General features: G+C 36.8%; 1 protein-coding gene across 1 annotated transcript in view; it reads left to right on the forward strand.

The window, feature by feature from the left end:
* PIGB (phosphatidylinositol glycan anchor biosynthesis class B) overlaps positions 1 to 15,010 on the forward strand; it is a 36,866-nt gene that overhangs the window by 13,070 nt on the left and 8,786 nt on the right. Inside the window, exons 6-9 of the mRNA XM_036272893.1 lie at positions 1,817 to 1,957; positions 9,086 to 9,137; positions 10,758 to 10,969; positions 11,534 to 11,598. Coding sequence (XP_036128786.1) covers positions 1,817 to 1,957; positions 9,086 to 9,137; positions 10,758 to 10,969; positions 11,534 to 11,598 — 470 coding nt within the window. The remainder of the gene's footprint in view (positions 1 to 1,816; positions 1,958 to 9,085; positions 9,138 to 10,757; positions 10,970 to 11,533; positions 11,599 to 15,010) is intronic.

Raw genomic sequence — 15,010 nt, forward strand, 5'->3', positions numbered from 1 at the left:
TTTAAGGGTGAATGAGAATATCTAAGCACTGATTTCTGTAAAATGAAAATCTATTACAAAGTGTATAGCACAGGACCTGTTGCAAAGTAAGTGCTCAATAACTATTGATGATAACAGTGATGTTGTTATTACAAGTAAAGGAATATTTCTGGGCAGTATAACAACAAAAAACACTACGATGACTATGAAAAGATTCTAGGCAAATGACAGGACTTGATGTAAAATGATGGCAGTGGGAATGGGAGAGAAACAAAGTGGAGGTATGGATGAGAATTTGCTATTTTAGGTGACTCCCAAATTTTAAGACTGAGAAACTGAAAGATACTATTAACTTACATACTAGACACTGAACAGGTTTGAAGGAAAGTTGTGGGCTTATTTCAGACACTTTGATTTTGAATGCCACTAAGAGATCTATGTAGAAATATTCAGAAAGGAGTAAGGAGTCCAAACCTGAAAATTCGGAGTGACATTAGAACTAGAAATATATAGTTGGTTGTCCTCTAAGGAGTTTCACTATAGCAAAAGTTACAACTAGGCTGTCTGTAAGTCATACCAAGTCACAACTATGTTTTATTTCACCTGGCAAAGTTTTAAAATTAGATGATCTCACATAATATCTAGATTTCTAGCTTCTCTTAAAAATAAAAAATAAAAAAGGAAGGCTTAACAACATTTTGGCCAGGATTCCTTCATGACAATATCAGAATTACCACACAGCCTATATCACTCATTTTTATTACTTATCTGATCTGTTTGAGCATTTGAATTTGAAATCTCTGCTGTTACATCCTCACCATTAGAAATTCTATACAATTATTTATTAGTTAATAGGTATATAAAAGTACCATAAAGTTGGTTCTTGTTAGCTCTCATTTTTTAGCAGGCTAAGTATATTTCCAGGTGATAACTTACTACCTACAGCCCATGATTAAATTAACACATAATCTCCTTCAGCCACTTATTGAAAAAAGACCTAATAGTAAAAATCCACATTTCTATCCATGATCATATAGTTTTTTAACAGGATTTTATCAGTTGTACATATTTTTTTTTTCAATTGGATAAAATTAGCAGCTTAACTTTCAAAACAAACTCGTATGGATTCTGAAGCCCATCATAGCCTAAATAATCCTAATGTTTCTTTAAAAGCACTTGGTTTCTTCCTTAGAGAATGTTTTTTGGTGACTTTTATATCCTTATGAGAGACTTAATCATTTTTCCATCAGGAAAGCAACTGGCAGAGTTATATGGTTAAAAGTTAGCATACCTTTCAGCAAATAAGACCAACATTAAGACATAAAATAATTGCCCTAGCTGGTTTGGCTCAGCGGCTGGAGCATCGGCCTGCAGTCTGGGGAGACCCGGGTTCGGTTTCTGCTGGGGGTGCGTGCCTCAGTTGCAGTTTGTCCCCGGCCCTGGTTGGTCGTGCGGGTGGCAGCCACTTGATGTGTCCCTTTCACGTCAATGTTTCTCTCTCTCTCCCTCCCACTCTATCTGAGCAGAAAATGGAAGAATGTCCTCAGGTAAGGATTAAAAAATAAATAAATAAAAATAAAATAATTGCTTATTTTAAAATATTAGAATTGGGATATTCAAGCTGGAAAAAACCTTAGATATTACCCCTTTTTATGAATGAGAAAAATTAAGAGCCAGAAAGTGTAAGTAACATTCCCAAGTTTATATAGCTATCGATACCAAAAGGAAATTGCTCTCATTTTAAAAAAAAAAAAAAAGTTATATCACAGTGTAAATAGTAAGTACCTTTTAAACTCACTTCCTAGTTGTCTTGACAATACATTTTCCTTGTTTATAGTGTCAAGTACTCATCCCTGGTGGCACTTGCCTTCATAATTCGTCCCACAGCTGTCATTCCATGGATACCTTTGCTCTTCAGACATTTCTGGCAAGAACAGAGAAAGCTTGATCTTATTCTACATCAGTTTTTACCTGTTGGGTAAGTATTGCTATATTCCATCTATTAATTTTAATAACCTCCAAGTTAAATATAAATAAGATTTTGTATCTTTTAGTCAATTATGTCTTCTGTCAATGAGAATTGTCAGACCAAGGAAACAGAATCTTTCCAAATTTATGTTGTAATATTTATGATTCTGATTAACTATAAGTATTTTATTTTGCTTAAATGAGAAAGGATCTTTGTAATTTTTTCTTAGAACTTTCCTATACTTTATTTCCTAAATATTTCTCAGATAAATTTTAGAGATACTTGATTCTTTTATTTGTACAGGGCTATATAATTTACAAATGGGCATTCACATATTACCTCATGATTTTCAAAATTCTTGGATCTATGCAGTGTACGTGTTTTTGTTTTGTAGAAGAAACAGAAGGCTTGGCAAAATTAAAAGTGAGTTAGCCAAAGTCAATGGGTTGGTTTCTATGATGGAACAGACTGAAACCCAAGTCTTCTAATTATATATTTTAAGTTCCTAGGATCAGACTTAACCCAGGTATCTAGTAGAATATCCAAAGCAGTTATTTATTAATAAGGGATGAATGTATTCTGGCTCTTAGAACGGTGATCTTTTCAGTATACTAGTATTCACTCTGTACAAGTATTTTTTAGTAGTAGTTAAAAAGGACTAAATCATCCGGTGACTAAATCACTGTTGTCATTTCTCAGATTTATAAAAATTGTTTTGAATGTATTACATTCACTCAAATGTTTAACCCTAATATGTGCCAGGTGCTGTTACAGATGCTGAAGGTAGAGCAGTTTAACAAAACAAAGTCCCTGCCTTCATGAAGTTTACATTCTAGTGGGGAAAGACAGCTAAAAACAAGTTTGGAACATACATTTGTCAATTGACAACCAGCGCTATAGGAAAAAATAATGAGAGAAAAGGGAATGCTGTGCGTGATGGCAGGGGTGTTGTATTTTACAGAGTAACTGGGGAAGACCCCACCATGATAAGGTGGCACTGGAGCCAAAACCTAAGGAATTGAGAGAGTGAACCCTGTAGATGCCTGAGGAAAGAATATTCCAGACAAAGAAACTGAAGTGCAAAGACCTTGACACAGGGGTTGTTTGGCACTTTCAAGGAAGAGCAGAGACTAGAGTGGCGACCGTAGAGCAAGCTCAGGGCAGTGTGGTAATGGGGTCAGAGGGAAAGCAGGGGTGCAGGTCCTCTAAGCTTTTACACTGAGGGAGATGGAAGTCCTCTTTACTCTAAGCAGCATGATATAGTTTATTCACTCAACAAGCTGGAACATACTTGGTATCTAGCATTTAATGAGTCAGAAGTAAGATACAGTGTCTGCTCCCAAAGTCAAAGTCTATGCGGAAAAGAGAAAATAGTAATTTTCTGCCCAGCAGTATAAAGTGTTCTAATGTAGGTATATAATGAAATACTATTAAGAGGACAAATAATAAAGACCTAATTCTGCTTGCCAGGGGAATATTAGATTTATAAAGTAGGTGATGTTTCAAATAACATCAAGAATGAATATGAGATTGCCAGGCATAGGGAATCAAGCGTGCTTCAAGCTGAAAGGGCCTGAAGGAGCCTATTTATATAGATCAGAATGCTTGTCTTATTTTGAAGGGAAACATAGGAAAGAACAAATAAGATAATGCATGTGAAAATACTTTGAAATTGTGCCATGTGCAGCAAATGTTACTTAGAGTTCTAATTCATTATATACTCTCAAATCCCTGATGCATGGAATTGGCCCCAGTTTTGAACCAGGTAACAGCCTTTCACGTATTGAGCACCTTTACAAATAACCAGTTGCGTCTGGCTGGTGTGTCTCAGTGGTTGAACGTTGAGCCATGCACTAAGAGGTCGCTGGTTCGATTCCCAGTCAGGGCACATGCCCACGTTGTGGGCCCGATCCCCAGTGCGGGGGGGTGCAGGAGGCAGCCAGTCGATGTTCTCTGTCATCAGTGTTTCTCTCTCTCTCTCTACCTCTCCCTTCCTCTCTCTCTAGAATCAATAAAGGAAAAAAAAAGAAAGAAAACTTTAAAAAAATAACCAGTTGCATATCCAGACAGCAATAGTGTCTCTAATTATAGGGAAAAATCTTTAATTAGTCTTAGGAAAATTTCTAATATATGCAGACATATTTGTGTCTACCTTTTACACAACCTTGAGAATTTGGGACATCATTTTGTCAGTCTTTCAGTAAGATCAAACATAGTTCAGTTGCCTTTCAGCTGCTACATTAGCCCACCAATAATTAACAAGACAAAAATGAAATATGGGGCATCATTATTGATCTTACAAGCTTTGAAGAGATAAGAAGAGGATATTATAAACAACTTTTTCCTAATAAATTTGACAACTTAAAAGAAATGGACAAATTCCTAGAAAAATACAACTTACCAAGGCTGACAAAAGAAGAAACAAAATCTAAATAGTACTGTATGTATTAAAGAAAGTGAACTTGTAATTAAGATCTTTAAACAAAGAAACACCAGGTTCAGATAGTTTCACTGGGGAATTGTCATGCATTTAAGGAAGAAGAAACATCAGTCCACATGAACTATTCCACAAAATAGAAAAAGAACATTTCTCAACTCCTTTTATGAAGATAGCATATCCTTGATATCAAAATTTAACAGGAACATTTCAAAAAAAAGTCAGTTATAAACCCCTATCTCTTATGACTATGAATGCAAAAATCCTAAACAAATATTAGCAAGTTGAATCTAATGGTATATTAAAAAAGAGAATACATCACAACCAAGACTGGTTTTATTCAATGAATGTGAATTAAGTTTAATATTTGAAAATCAATTAGTATGATTCATGGCATTAATAGATAAACGAGAAAAATCATAGACTATCTCAATAGATACAGAAAAAAGTATATGATAAAATTAGAAACCCATTCATGACTGGGAGGGTGCAGGGAACAACCTTTTGATACTCTCAGTGGGAGGGGACTTCATCAATATGATGGATTTGTATAAAATGTTACAGCAAAATCATACTCAGTGTTGAAGCACTGAAATCCTTTTCCCTGAAATTGATAACGATACAAAGATGCTCCTTTCCACTCCTGTTTAACAGTATATGTCCTAGCTAATGCAGTAGGCTAGAAAAACAAGTAAATCGTTGGAGAGGAAAAAATAAAACTGTGTCATGACTGTATATGTACAAAATACAAAAGAATCTGGAGATAACTATTAGAAATAATAATTAAATTCAGCATGCTCACTGGATATAAGGTGCAAATACTGATTGCATTTGGATACTAAAACTAGTAGATAAAAGTTTGAATTATAACAGGATAGTTACATAGTCTCAAACTGTCTCCCCATAAAATATTCATCACAAAGGATAAAACGATGATATTACAGTGGAGAAACTGGACGGGTACCTCCTTAACCCAGTGATCAAAACGTTGCCAGTAATAGGACAAATCAGTATCTCCTGATCTGAAGAACTGAGGAAAAACATCCCATCACTTCTGTGGTATTACTGTCAAAATGTGTAACCTGAATCTAATCATGAGAAAAACTAGACAAACCCAAATTGAGGTATATTCTACAAAACAATTGACCTGTATTCTTCAACGATGCTGTGGTCGTGAATGACAAGGAAAGATTAAGGAACTATCCTAGATTAAAGGAGACGGCAGAGACATGACAGGTGCATGCAGCAAATGATCAGGATCTTTTTTATTTCTTTACATAAATTACATTATTGGGACAATTGGCAAAATCTGTACAAGGTATAAATTAGATAGCCATAAATATTTAGTGTTAATCTCCTGATTCTAACGATTTGTAGTTTATGTAAGAGAATTTTCTTGTTTTTTTGGAAATAGCCACTCAGCTATTTAGGGATACAAGTGAATAATGACTGCAACTTTCTATCAAACAGTTCAGAAAAAAACTCTATATTTAAAGAAACAAAGAAAGGGATAAAGAAAATGGTAAAATGTTAACTTTTAGAGAATTTAGGGGAAGGATATATGGGAATTCTTTGTACTATTCTTGTAATTTTTCTCAATCAGAAATCATGTCAAAATAAAAAATTAAAAGAACAGAACTATCCTTTATAGTGGCATCAAAAAACATCAAATGTGGCCCTGGCCAGTGTAGCACAGTTGGTTGGAACATCATCCTATATACTGAAAGGTTGCAGGTCTGATTCTCAATTCCCACTCGGCACACACCTAGGTTGCAGGTTTGATCCCCAGTCAGGATGTGTATAGAAAGCAACCAACTGATGTTCTCTCTCACATTGATGTCTCTCTCTCTCTTTCCCCCTCTCCCTTCCCTTCTGTCTAAAATCAATAAGCATATCCTCGGGTAAAGATTTAAAAAAAAAAAACACATCAGATGCCAACAAAATAATGAAAGGTATACAAGACCTCTACAAAGAAAGTTATAAGATATTACTGGGAGAAAGTTATGAAGACCTAAATAAATGGAAGAATATACAATGTTCATGAATGGAAAACATATTATAAACATATTGGTTCTCCTCAGATTGATCTAGATATTCAGTGCAATACAATTAAAATCCCAATATGGGGTGTGTGGGGGGGTGTGAATCAATAAGCTGATTTTAAGTGGAATGCAAAAGGCCAATAGAATCTTGGAAGAAAAAAATGTTGGAAGATTTATATTACTACATATATCAAGACATATTACAGTTACATTAATTCGCCCTGGACCGTGTTGCTCAGTGGTTAAGGCATTGGCCCAAGCACCAAAGGGTAATGTGTTCAATCCCTGGTCAAGGGCACGTACCTGAGATGTAGGTTCAATCTCCAGCCCCAGTCAGGGCATGTTTGGGAGGCAACCAATCCATGTGTTTCTCTCACATCAGTGTTTCTCTCTCTCTCTCTTCCTCTCCCTCCCTTCCATTCTCTCTAAAAATCAATGGAAAAATATCCTTGCATGAGGATTAATGACAAAACAAAAACGAAAATGTTACACTAATTAATGCAAGGTAAAACAAATAGACTGGTGGGACACAATAGGGTCCAGCAACAGATCCAGACATAAACACCCACTTCATTTGAGATGACATTGATGCTGGAGTACCGTAGAGAAAGGACAGTCTTTTTTTTTTTTTTTTTTTTTTTGGTAGGTGCCCCTAGCGGGAACCGAACCCAGGACTCTCTGGTCCACAGGCCAACACTCCAGCCGCTGAGCCAAACCAGCCAGGGCAGGACAGTCTTTTTAGTAAATATAGAATTAGTTGGCAATCCATATAGAAAAAAATATTGACTCTGACTTGCAAAAAAAAACCCAAGGGAATTAAAGATATTAATGTAAAGGTGAAAGAGTGGCACTTCTACGAGATATGATGGAATATCTTCATGACCTTGAGGCAGGCAGAGATTTCATAAATAGAACATAGCGTTAGCTATAAAGGAAAAGATAAATTTGAATGCATTTACTTTTTTTTTATCAGGTTCACCGTTAAGAGAGTGAAAAAGCAAGCCACAGATCAGAAGATATTTGCAATATAAAAAACAAAAGAAAAATACTCCTCTATCAATTATATAAAGAACTTGTAAGAAAAACATAACATAAAAGAAAATTAGTGAAAAGACCTGAACAGGCACTTCAAAAGATATTTAAATAGTCAGGAAATAAAAAAGTGCTCATCTCATTAGTCATCAAGGAAATGTAAATTAAAATCACCATAACATGCTACTATGAATCTACCTAAATGCTTAAAAGGATATAGAACCCTTATATATTCCTGTGGGAATATAAATTGTTACAACCACTTTGGAAAACTAAGTATTTACTAAAGCTGATCACGCCTATACCCTAGGGCCCAGTAATTTTAATCCTAGGTATATACTCAACAGAAATATGTATATATGGGAACCAAAAGATAAGTCAAAGAATGTTCATAGCACTGTTACTACCTAAAAAAAGGGAAGCAGTGTCTGTCAACAGAATACATTGTAGCATATTCAGTGGAATGCTATACAGGATTATAAATTGATGTACTACTGCAATGTGCAAAAAACACGGTTAAATCTCACATTGATTGTGGGAAACTGGACGTGCTGAGTACATATAGTGGTTCCATTTTTGTAAAATTCTAAAAAGGTAAAACATCTACACCATCAGAAGTTAGGATAGTGTCATCTTTGGGAAGGGAATGGAGATTGACGGGTTGGAGGGATGAGGGGGCCTTTTTTTTTTTGGTGGTGGTACGTGCCCCTTGCGGGAACTGAACCCGGGACTCTCTGGTCCGCAGGCCGATGCTCAACCACTGAGCCAAACTGGCCAGGGCAAGGGGGCCTTTTGATGTGCTGCTGGTGCTGCTCCATCTTGATCTATATGACAGTTACATAATTGTTTTCATATAGTGATGATTCATGAGGCCTTATACTCATAGTATACTTTTCTGTATATGTATTTGTGGTGGGCAGCCTCTGAGATGGCCCCCACTAATCCCATCCTCTTGATAATTCATGCTTTTATATAATCCCCTTACCTCCAGCATTGGGTAGACATTTTGACTTAATTCTAACAAACAGAAATGGCAGAAGGGATGTGACTTCCGTGATTGAGTTATACAGATTGTGGCTTCCATCTTGGGTACCTGACTCTCAAAGCTGGCTCATGCTGGGGGAGGCCACTCGCCATGCTTTGAGGCAGTCTTAAGAAGGTCACATGGGGGAGCCTGAGCTCTGTCAACAACCATGTAAGTGAGGTTGGACGTAAACCTCCCCATTAGCCCTAGTCAAGCCTTAGATGGAATTATAGCCCCAGCCAACATCTTGACAATTCATGAGAGACCTGAAGCCAGGGCCACTCCCAGCTGGACTCTTGACTCAGAGAAACTGCGAGGTAATATAAGTTCAGTTTTAAGTTGCCAAATTTGGGGGTAATTTGTTATGCAGCAACAGATAATGTGTTGTTTACTACTTTTTAAGTTTGCTTAAATGTAGTTTATGTAATGAAAGATCTTTCAAAATGTGTAAATCCATATTCAGTATGTGAAAGGAAAGCATTTTTAAAGTGGCTTTGTTTGGAAGTGACTTTGATGTAAGGCATTTGCAAAGCCATATGCTAATATTGGATTTTCAGTAAGTTCAGAATGTTAATCATCCTTTTGGTTTGTTTGTTTTTCAGATTTGCCACTTTGAGTTGGTCTCTAATGATTGATCGTATATTTTTTGGTCAAGTAAGTCAAATATATTAAGCTATTTTCAATCTAACCATTTATTACACTAACATCTCACCCAGATTTTTAATTCATGAATATTTGGGAACATAGGCAAGTCACTTAAAAAAAATGATATGGCCCTGGCCAGTTTGGCTCAGCGGTTAGAGCATCAGCCTGCGGTCCAGAGAGACCCGGGTTTGGTTCCCACTAAGGGCGCATACCTCGGTTGCAGTTTGTCCCCAGCCCTGGTTGGTCGTGAGGGTGGCAGCCATTCAATGTGTCCCTTTCACGTCGATGTTTCTCTCTCTCTCTCTCTCTCTCTCTCTCTCTCTCCCTCCCTCCCACTCTATCTGAACATGGAAAAATGTCCTCGGGTGAAGATTAAAAAAAAATTATATGGGTTACATTTTTTTAAAACTGCTAGTATATGCCTTTGGTTCAATTTGTTGTGCTTTCTATATAACAGAATTGTGTATTCCTAGTTGAAGTTCAAAACAGTACATTTTTTTAAAGCATTTTGTCAGGTTTGTGGCAATAAAGATTTGATTTATTAAAATGATTTTAGTTGCCCTTAGTTGCCCTCAAAGTAATCATTCAGAATTCAAATTAACCAGAATACTCTATTCTTTGAGCATTTGGTTTGATATTTTAATCTCATAACTACTGGTTGTTGTTGTTTTTTTTGTTTTGTTTTTGTTTTTATCCTCACCCGAGGATATTTTTCCATTTTTTGTACAGATAGAGTGGGAGGGAGAGAGAGGAAGGGAGAGAGAGAGAGAGAAACATCGACGTGAAGGGACACATCGAGTGGCTGCCACCCGCACGACCAACCAGGGCCGGGGACAAACTGCAACCGAAGTACGTGCCCTTAGCGGGAACCGAACCCGGGTCTCTCAGGACCGCAGGCCGACGCTCTAACCGCGGAGCCAAACTGGCCAGGGCACTACTGGTTGTTTTTAAGTTCCCTGATATTAAGTCACTTACGGACTCTGGAATCAGACTGCCGCAGTTTGAAGCCTAGTGCCCTCATTATTAGCTGTGTGACTTTGGAAAAGTTATGTACCTTTCTTGCCAGTTTCTTTATCTGGAAATAATTGTGGTGTCTGTCTCATAATGTTGGAGGATTAAATGAGATATTGCATGTATAATGCTGACAATGGTACCTGGCACAAGTGAGCACCTAATGTTAGCTATTGTTGCTGTTGATAATTTTCTGCTTTGTGTCATAATTCCAATTGTAATGTTTTCAAAGCTTTATCTTACTAGGTAGTGTGTGATGTAAGATATTAGAATAACATTTTTAATGTGGGTATCCATATATACTCTCTCATAAGAATTATTTTTAAGGGTTCTCTTTAGCTCTAATTCTATGGAAAACACTGTCAAAATTTGAATGTTTATTCACTCTTTCTTGAATCTCAGAAACCTAGTGTTTTACAAATGAACAAAAAACACATTAATACTTAGAACATAAAATATGATTTCATATGGTCATTAATAAAAATTATTAGTGTAAACTATTGTTTGGTTTTTAGATCATTCTTGATTTAATGTCAAGATTCTGTCAAATTCCCTAATGCCAAAGATTCATACTTAGCACTAACACATTTCTGTTTCTCTTTCCTTTAACTATGCCAGTGGACTCTGGTTCAATATAATTTTTTGAAATTTAACGTGCTGCAGAATTTGGGAACATTTTATGGTTCTCATCCATGGCATTGGTACTTCAGTCAAGGATTTCCAGTTGTTTTGGGTACTCACCTACCCTTCTTTATTCATGGCTGCTTTCTAGCCCCAAAGAGGTACCAGATACTTTTGGTGACTGTGCTGTGGACACTTTTAGTTTACAGGTAAGATTTTATTTATTCAGAGAGTTAATTCTGATAATGTTACCAGGACATTAAATTCTTCTAAAACTAAACGGTTACCTTTTGGAGATGCATTAACTATTATCATTTGTTAGTTGGGATTATTTAGCAGATAGGAAAGGTAGTAATTATGCTGGTGCTCAGACAAAATGAACACATTCCATTTTTAAGAAGTTGAACAAACTTCATTTGCTCTTAAAAAAAAGAAACTACCAAACTTTTAAGTATTAAAGGACCAGAGAAATAATATTTTTAAATGAAAATGTATACATCTTCCAAATTTGAGTAATGACTTACTTGGACTGGTAATAGAAATCCCTTTTAGAATATAATTGTACTTTAGACATTGACATCAAATGTTAGGATTACTTTTAACACATCATCACCTTATAACTAAAAAATAATGACACTGATTCCTGAAGCATGGAATTCAGTCTCAGTACTTAGAACAGGTCATATTAATTATAGTTCATTTTAAATACATTAATTTCTCCAGGTATCATGTAATATGAGAAAATATTTTACTTTTTTTTTTTTCTATTATAGCATGTTGAGCCACAAAGAATTCAGGTTTATCTATCCAGTTTTACCATTCTGCATGGTGTTCTGTGGTAAGTATTTTTGCTCAATATAGAAAATAAATTATTTATACAGAAGTAGGTAAAAGTCGATAAACTCTCATTAAAGCTCATTAAACTCTAAAATATATTCAACTAGGCAAAAAGAGAACTGTTTCTTAATTACAAACTAATTATATTACTGTAGTATTTTCTTTCTGCAGCCTATATAATCCTTTCTCCTGTGTATTGTGATGTGAGAGAAAATCATAAGAATCCAATATCCAAAGCATCTTTTTGGTGGTAGTATTTCTATTAGAAATCTCTCACTAAAAAGTGATGGAATAATATGTCTATTTTATAATAGCTACTTCAAGTTTATGGTTAAACTATCAAGTTCTTTGTTTCATAAATGAAAATATATTTATAGCTGTTGAAACTAGCTTTTAATGCTTTTGATGCTTTAAGACTCACTGTAATGCATATGCAATTTTAAAAGTGATTCACACCTGATTTTATTTTTGGCCCTTTCTCCATTTATTTCCAATAGGTATTTGCAATAATTTTTTCACATGTGACTTCTAAAGTTTTATATCATTCAGTTCTAGAAGACATTGATTTTTGTATTGATTGGTTTGAAAAAATTATGAATTGAAACTTTTTATCTTCAACTTAAATTCAAAATAAATGACTGCTGGGTTTCCTTCAGATAGTAATCACTAAAAAAAATAAATCACTGGACTGGGGAGAGAAGAAATAAGTAATCAAGAGGGACTAGAGACAAGGCAAAGCTAGGGAGTTAATAGAATCAATCTTTTTACTTAAAAAAAAGAACTCCAAAGAATCCATAGAGTTGGCAACCTATACATCTAATACAGATCTGAGATGTAGTCTCTTCAATTTAAGTACAAAAATATACTCTATCTCCCTGACTGATGTGGCTCAGTTGGTTGGGTTATGTCCTATGCACCAAAAGGTTGCTGGGTCAATTCCCAGTCAGGGCACATGCCCAGGTTTCAGGCTGCACGCCCAGTAGGGGGCATGCAGGAGGCAGCCGGTCAATGTTTCACTCTCACATCAACATTTCTGTCTCTCTTTCTAAAAATCAATTAAAAATCTTTAAAAATTTTATTTTTAAAAAATACCCTCTTATTGCCCTGGCCAGTTTGGCTTAGCGGTTAGAGCGTCAGCCTGCAGTCCGGAGAGACCCGGGTTCGGTTTCCGCTAAGGGCACGTACTTCGGTTGCAGTTTGTCCCCGGCCTTGGTTGGTCGTGCGGGTGGCAGCCACTCGATGTGTCCCTTCACATCGATGTTTCTCTCTCTCTCTCTCCTTCCTCTCTCTCCCTCCCACTCTATCTGTACAAAAAATGGAAAAATATCCTCGGGTGAGGATAAAAAAAAAAAAAAAAAAAATACCCTCTTATTTATACATCTGGAGTACTGAAACCAAAGTTAATTTACGTCATTACTTTTTTTAATCCTCAAGGACACATTCATTGATTTTTTTTCTAATCCTCACTCGAAGATGTTTTTCCATTTATCTTCAGATAGAGAGGGAGGGAGGGAGGGAGGGAGGGAGGAGAGGGGAGGGAGGGAGGGAGGGGAGGGAGGGAAAGGAAAGGAAAAAGAAGGGAAATGGAAAGGAAAGATGTGAGAGAGACACTGGTTGCTTCCCGCACAATCCCGACCAGGGCCGAGGACCAAACCACAACTGAGGTATGTGTCCTTGCCCGGAATCAAACCCGAAACTCTTCAGTCTTTGGGCCGATGCTTTAACTGCTGAACCAAACCGGCCTGGGCTATTCATTGATTTTTAGAGAAAGGGGAAAAGAGAAAGAAGGGAAGAAAGATTGATGTGAGAAACAGATCGGTTGCTTCCACACACTCCAACCAGTGATGGAGCCCGCAACTTTGGTATGTGCCCGGACTAGGAATCAAACCCACAACCTTTCAGTGTACAGAACAATGCTCCAACCAATTGAGCCACACAGGCCAGGGTGAGGACACTTTGTTTTATTGATTTGAGAGAGAGAGAGAAACATCAATCAGTTGCCTTTCATACATAGCCCGACTGGGAAGAAAAACCACAATATTTTGGCGTACAGGACAACACTCCAACCAAGCCACTCAGCCAGGGCGATGTCATTACTTTATTGTCTTGCTTTATATACAGTGAGGGCACATATAAAAATATAGTTATCTAACAACTATTTGGCGAGTCTTTTAATAGTGGCCATTTATCAGAACAAATTTGTTTATGAATCACTCTTCATATTCTTTTTTATGAATTTGAGTTATAATTAAATCAAGTTTGGTTTCTGCTCAGGTGAGCATTGCCAGACTATTGAAAGACAAATGTGTTTGGTTTGGTTAATTTAGGAAGTTGTTTTGATTTTATTTTTATACTCTACGTCTTTCCAGCATTTCACTTCTGTGTGTACCTTTACAAAGTGGTCTGGAGAAAGACTGAGTTTTCTGAACCTCCTTCCCAGTCCCCTACTGGGAATAGAGTCCACAACTTAGATAAATGCTGGTGAGAGTTGAGTTCTTATAACGGATAAGGATCAGCCTTTCTTCCATTCTGTGTCCACTCAGAAGGATCCCTAAAGGACTGAGACCCACCAAAACCCCTGATGTTTTCACAGGATGTGATCTTTTCCTCCAGACATGTACCTAAAGTTCTTGAGTGAGCAAAAAGATTCTGATTCGTAGGAGACTCATACTTCCATTAAGTTAGAACTCTTTAATGCCAACAGGTCCCAACAATAGGACCAATTAAATAGTGAGCTCAGCTAGACAGAAGTTTTTGGATGTTTGGATGTCAGTCAGCAGTTCTCTGGAGTTCTTGGTGTTTGAGTCTTTTCTAACTATCTGAAATCTTGAATTATATTGTATTTCAAATATCAGCTTTATTCTAGCCTTATGTGACCTATTTTTACCTGATTTTATATAAATAGGACACCTCTGTTGGCAATTGCTGTGTAACAAGCCACCTTAAAATTTAGTGGTTTAGCTCTGGCCAGTGTGGTGGCTGTTGGTTAGGTGTCACCTATGCACCGAAAGGTTGCCTGTCTAGTTGCTGTTCAGGGTACATGCCCAGGTTGCAGACTCTGTCCCCAGCAGGGGCCATGCAAAAGACAGCTGATCAGTGTTTCACTCTCCCTTCCTCTCTCTCTAAAAATCAATACACAATCTTTAAAGAAAAAACTTAGTAGCTTAAAGCTCCATTTATTTTTACTTACAAGTCTATACCTCAGCTGGCCAGTTCTCATCTCCAGTGAGTTCACTTACACAAATGTAATCAGCTGCAGATGGGGTACACACAGCTCTATCGACCTAGGCTGGGCTCTCATGTTTGGGGTTCAGCTGGCAGTGAGCTAAGGTACCTCAGCTTTTCTGTGTGCTCTCATTCTCCAGCAGGCTACCTGGTGTTTGTTCACTTGGTATAGGCAGGGTTCCAAGAGA

The sequence above is a fragment of the Molossus molossus genome, unplaced genomic scaffold (assembly GCF_014108415.1).
Source record: "Molossus molossus isolate mMolMol1 unplaced genomic scaffold, mMolMol1.p scaffold_m16_p_1, whole genome shotgun sequence".
Classification (NCBI taxonomy): Eukaryota; Metazoa; Chordata; class Mammalia; order Chiroptera; family Molossidae; genus Molossus; species Molossus molossus.